The 4,816-nt window shown below is 36.3% G+C and overlaps 1 protein-coding gene across 1 annotated transcript; it reads left to right on the top strand.

Moving 5' to 3' along the window:
- The first annotated feature begins 1,128 nt into the window (after positions 1 to 1,128).
- On the top strand, positions 1,129 to 3,533 carry LOC124835231 (uncharacterized protein At5g01610-like). The gene is made up of 2 exons (XM_047310133.2): positions 1,129 to 1,783; positions 3,038 to 3,533. The coding sequence occupies exons 1-2, from the start codon at positions 1,316 to 1,318 to the stop codon at positions 3,104 to 3,106; spliced, it is 537 nt and encodes a 178-aa protein (XP_047166089.1). The 5' UTR covers positions 1,129 to 1,315; the 3' UTR covers positions 3,107 to 3,533.
- The last annotated feature ends 1,283 nt before the right edge of the window (positions 3,534 to 4,816 follow it).

The raw sequence follows: 4,816 nt of genomic DNA, 5'->3' as shown, positions 1-4,816 counted from the left end.
GTTGGGTATCGTGGATGATGTTTTTTTATTATTATTTGTCATGAGAGTAGGAAGCCATTTACAAGTTTAGGGTTTCAATTATTAGGTATTGGCGTTAGAAGAAAATCTTTGCCTATTGTGTTAGTTACAGTTATATACTATATAGATATTTTTTACAAGTGTTTAGTAAAGATGGAGTCTTTTTTTTTTTTTGGTTTTTGTTTTGTATATTAGTTACATAGTGTAGTTATTCTAATATACAGTATATATAATCATTAAAAGAGTTTGTTTTTTTTTATATTTGCGGCTTTAATTATATATATTATTTAATATTATATCACTAAATAATAGTCGAGGGTTTTGAAAGGTTATTTTGTTAAAAGTATATTTAAATAAGAAAAGAAAACAAGTTGATTTCTAAAATATTAAAAGATTAGTTTGTATGATACGTCTTTTACCGGAAACACTTTTTGTGACTGTTTATAATTTCAATGTTTATCTTAAAAATAAACTAAAAAAAATAAGCCTGCCTTAATCTTAGATTAGAGTCAACACTATTCTTAATTAATAAATTGACTTGGAGTGAATTCAATCTAACGAAAAGGTAGCGCATACGCCATCTGTTACTTGATAAAGTCAACAATTATGGTGACTGAGCAAGTTGTTCAACAAAAATAACAGTTACCATTAATAATTGCAAAACATGATTATCTAAATTCATTACACAAAATAATGGTCTATGATTCAAACAAGACAAAATTACGATCGTTGTCACACCTCCAATATATTGTCTACGATGTAGATTGCAATTACAAAAATATACAAACTTTATTGTCTTTGTAATTATCATTCAAAATTCCTTTTACATTAAGAATAAGAAAAAATTCTATACACATACACACACATTTTGATTTAAATAATTGTCAAAATATTTTTAAAATTATAATTATCATCTATACACGACTGTTGTAAGAAGTTAAATATAGATTAATTAAGATTAAAGATAACTTTTAAAAGAAAAAATTGTAAGAAAATGGAGGAAAGAAACTAAGAAAAGAAAAGAAAAGAAAGAGGAAAAAAAGGCCCACACAGCACATAGCACTGAGAGCAGTCACCACCGAATACCAATAATTGATCATTCTTCTCCTAATCCCTTCTGTATACAAGCTGTCACCCTTTCTTCTGTTTCTCTCTCTCTCTCTCTCTCTCTCTCTCTCTCTTCGCCAATCCCAAAACCCATTTCACTGATCTCTTCTTCTGCAAACCAACGAACAAACAATGTTCCCACAACCTTAAAACCTTCACAATCCACGCACCCAAAACCCTCAACCCAGTTATGCTTTTCTTCGCGCACCCTTTCTTCCTTCTTCTTCTCGCTCTCGTTTCTCCCACGGCCTCGCTCAGCCGCCAGACCAATGCCACCACCATCTACGAGGTCCTAAGCGACTACGGCCTACCCATGGGCCTATTCCCCAAGGGCGTCAGGGACTTCGGCCTGGCCCATGACGGCAGCTTCTGGGTCCACCTCGACGAGGCCTGCAACGCCAAGTTCGAGAACGAGCTGCATTACGAACGCAACGTCTCGGGCCACCTCAGCTGCGGCATGATCGACGCCCTCACGGGCCTCCAGGCCCAGGAGCTCTTCCTCTGGCTCGAGGTCATGAGCATCCGCGTCGATGTCCCCACCACCGGCGTCATCTACTTCGACGTCGGCGCCGCCTACAAGCGCTTCCCTCTCTCGCTCTTCGAAACGCCCCCGGAATGCGTCGCCGTGCGCTCCAAACAACACCACGCTCCTTCCCAGGTTCCACTCTCTCTTCTCCTTTTCTCTTGTTTCAATCCTTGCCTCACATCGTGAGTCAGTTTTAAAGGATCCAGTTAGACCTAAATCCAAATTCTTACATATAGTGTTTGTGATTGTTATTGGGTTTATTAGACCATTGACTATTCAGTCATTATCAGGTTTTCCACCAATGTCTAATTTAGAACGTGGAGTTGACTTGGGGATAAACCTTTTTGTGTGTTTGGAGTGGAGGTTCTAGAAAAAATGCAACTTCAGAAGTGGGAGTTGCATTTGTCTGGAATTTTCTGTGAGGATTGTGACGAAGTTGTGGTGGATTAATTCAAATCTAGTTTTTTTTTTTTTTTTTTTGGGGGGGGGGGGGGGGTTGTTGGAGGGAGGAATGGATGAAAAGCAAGATGGTGTTATTGTCTGAATTCCGTTATTATGGTTTAGTTTTGTGTATGTATTGATGCTGTTAATCCTGGGAACCGTTTCTTTCTGGTGATTAAGTGGGTGCACGTGGAGGATGGGATGATGTGTTGAATGGTTTTGATCTTTCATTTGTGTCGTCTTTTTACTATTGGTGGAGTTGTGGGTTTTGTGGCGATCTTGGTGTTAGGAGACAAATGTGTTTGATGCGGCTGCAGTGGCTGTTACAGAGAGTCAAAGCATAATGTTGTGGCCATGATTATGCAGACTGGTTTCTGTAACTCGAGTGTGATTTATATTGTAAAATATTATTTTTTGTTTCTTTTTTAAATAAAGAGGACAGATATCGACACCAAGCTCATGCCTCATCACATGCAGTGTCACTCGATATGACCCACACTATTGAGCTAGGACCACAAAAACAGAAGAGGATGGGAAGACATTTCCCGGCTGTTTATTGTTTTTTTTAAAAGCTTTTGTTTTCGAAACAATTTTCAAGACTGGGTATGTTTTGGATGAGAAATTGATTGTTATGTAACATGGAATTGTTTTTACAGAAACACTTTTTAAAATTAAAGAGTGAGAAGGAAATCGAACACGTCCTAAGGTTTTAATTTGGATGCTGTTTGTTTTTCTGTTAAGAACGAGCTGATTATGATGAAGTTCTTTTACCAGTTAGACGTATTCTGTGGCATCTCTTTTGTGCTTGTTCTCTTTGTATCCCTATGGTTCATATTGCATGTATATAGTTGCATACAGATTGTGAGCATGCTGTGAAAATCTTGATGTTCTATTTTGAGGCATTGGGCTAAAATCTCTACGGTTTGGTTTGTCTTTCATATGCAGGGGCATAGTCAATCTGGAAGGCTTGAGTTTAAGCTTGATCAGGAGACCTCTGGAAGAAATGTTTTATAGTATGGACCGTGCAAAAAAGGGTGAATGGAATTTTTCTGTAGCACGATGATCATGGGTTCTCCAATCAGATTGTATGCCTTCGGAGAGTATAAATTAATAGGTCCACTGATTTGGACCTGTTGTGTTATTTGTGTTATCTTCTCATATAGTGCAGAGTTAGTGTTGTAGAAGCAATCCGTATCTTCGTAATTTATTGATTCATGGGTTCTTATAAAGAGGAAAGCAATTGAGATAAATATCCTGAATCCATTTCTCGTTGAGAACATAGCGGTGATGCTAGCATTGTTGGTTGATATGGGTTCAGGTGAAAACTTTGCGAAGATTTTGTATCATGTCAAATGTTATTGTATCATAAGAATATAATACTGGGGGTTTTTAGTTGAATCAAATTTATGATATTAATTCAAAACTGATAGATTCTTATACACTTTTGATATGCAAATTTATGATTAGTATTTGCTTAATATCGCCTTTGTTGATAAAAATTTATCCGTTACCTGTAGATCATGTATGCTACTATCATTGCCCTCTGTCTTGGTGTTACAATTCATAAGCATGAACTATTCAACATGTTTGCCGTCCACACGTAACTCTGTGCAGTGTAATACCATAAATGATTGGATTTTTTAAAACTATTATTGGAGATGCAAATTTAGTACGTTTTGTGTTACTTCTAGCCTCAAAGGACTTATCTTTTATCTTCATTTTCTCATGGAAAACTTTATTCCAAACAGAGGTTTTGAGTAACATGTATTTTTCTGATGTGGGGGAAGGGGGCTGCATAGGGCTGACATGTTTGAGAAAAATAATAATGATTTCAGGCCTATTCTGGTCTTCCTTTATACTGAAACAATGATATAGGACAAGACTATTAGGTAGTGGCATATATACCCTGCAGGTGTATTCATGTTGCTTGCTCCTCTAGTCCTACAATTATGCTACTGTGAACCTTAGATACAGTAGACATTCAGTCAATGCAAATTTTTATAGTCTGTACTCAGTTTGGTATTGATTATTAATGAAGGTTAATGTTCTTTAACTTGATTCTCTGCTAGTATATGGAGAAGGGGTAATCTACACTGTTGAGGACAATGATTTATTGGTTTTTCCATTTTTGACAAAGGCTAGCTTGCTAACTTGTTACTAACTTTTTAACATTATTGGTAACATAGTGAAAGTCACATAAGGGCTTATTTGGAGTAATATTGACAGCTCTTTCAACTCTGTCATATGCCAAAATGAATATGAGGGAATCTCAGTTTTTCTGTTCGGCTGAATTTTGGCTGAATTTTGGCTGAATTTTGACTTTGCAACGTGGAGAAGGGGAAAATGGCAAAATTATAATTTAGAAGAGATAAGAAGAGAAGAACTAAAGGATAATATAAGAGACGGTAATGGAAAGAAAAAAGTACTTATATAAGGTTGTGCGCAAAATTTGCTAGTTTATCTTCCTAAGGCAGTTTCAACTGTTGGTGCTGAGTTGTATTGATACAGCTGATGGTCTGAAAGAGAAAATTGCATAAAAAGAGTTACTAACTTGTATAATTGTTGCATATCAGAAAACGAAATTCTCCCCTCCGTATGTGTGAATATTATGAAAAAATTACACCTACTCTTCTCTAGTTAAAGGATAAAGATGTTCCTACAGTAGTGATTGCTTTGTTTTATGTGGACAGAAAGATGAACACCTTAAGATAATAATATAAAATT

Source organism: Vigna umbellata, chromosome 5, assembly GCF_029865625.1.
Source record: "Vigna umbellata cultivar VRB3 chromosome 5, Vumbellata_1.0, whole genome shotgun sequence".
Classification (NCBI taxonomy): Eukaryota; Viridiplantae; Streptophyta; class Magnoliopsida; order Fabales; family Fabaceae; genus Vigna; species Vigna umbellata.
The sequence above is the reverse complement of the archived record's forward strand: the minus strand, read 5'-3'. Positions and strand labels throughout refer to the sequence as shown.

What these genes read in the sequence shown, in the direction of transcription:
- LOC124835231 (XM_047310133.2), top strand. Translation starts at nt 1,316, where the DNA reads ATGCTTTTCTTCGCGCACCCTTTCTTCCTTCTTCTTCTCGCTCTCGTT. An exon ending in AACACCACGCTCCTTCCCAG is followed by an intron (nt 1,784 to 3,037) that starts GTTCCACTCTCT and finishes TTTCATATGCAG; the next exon opens with GGGCATAGTCAATCTGGAAG.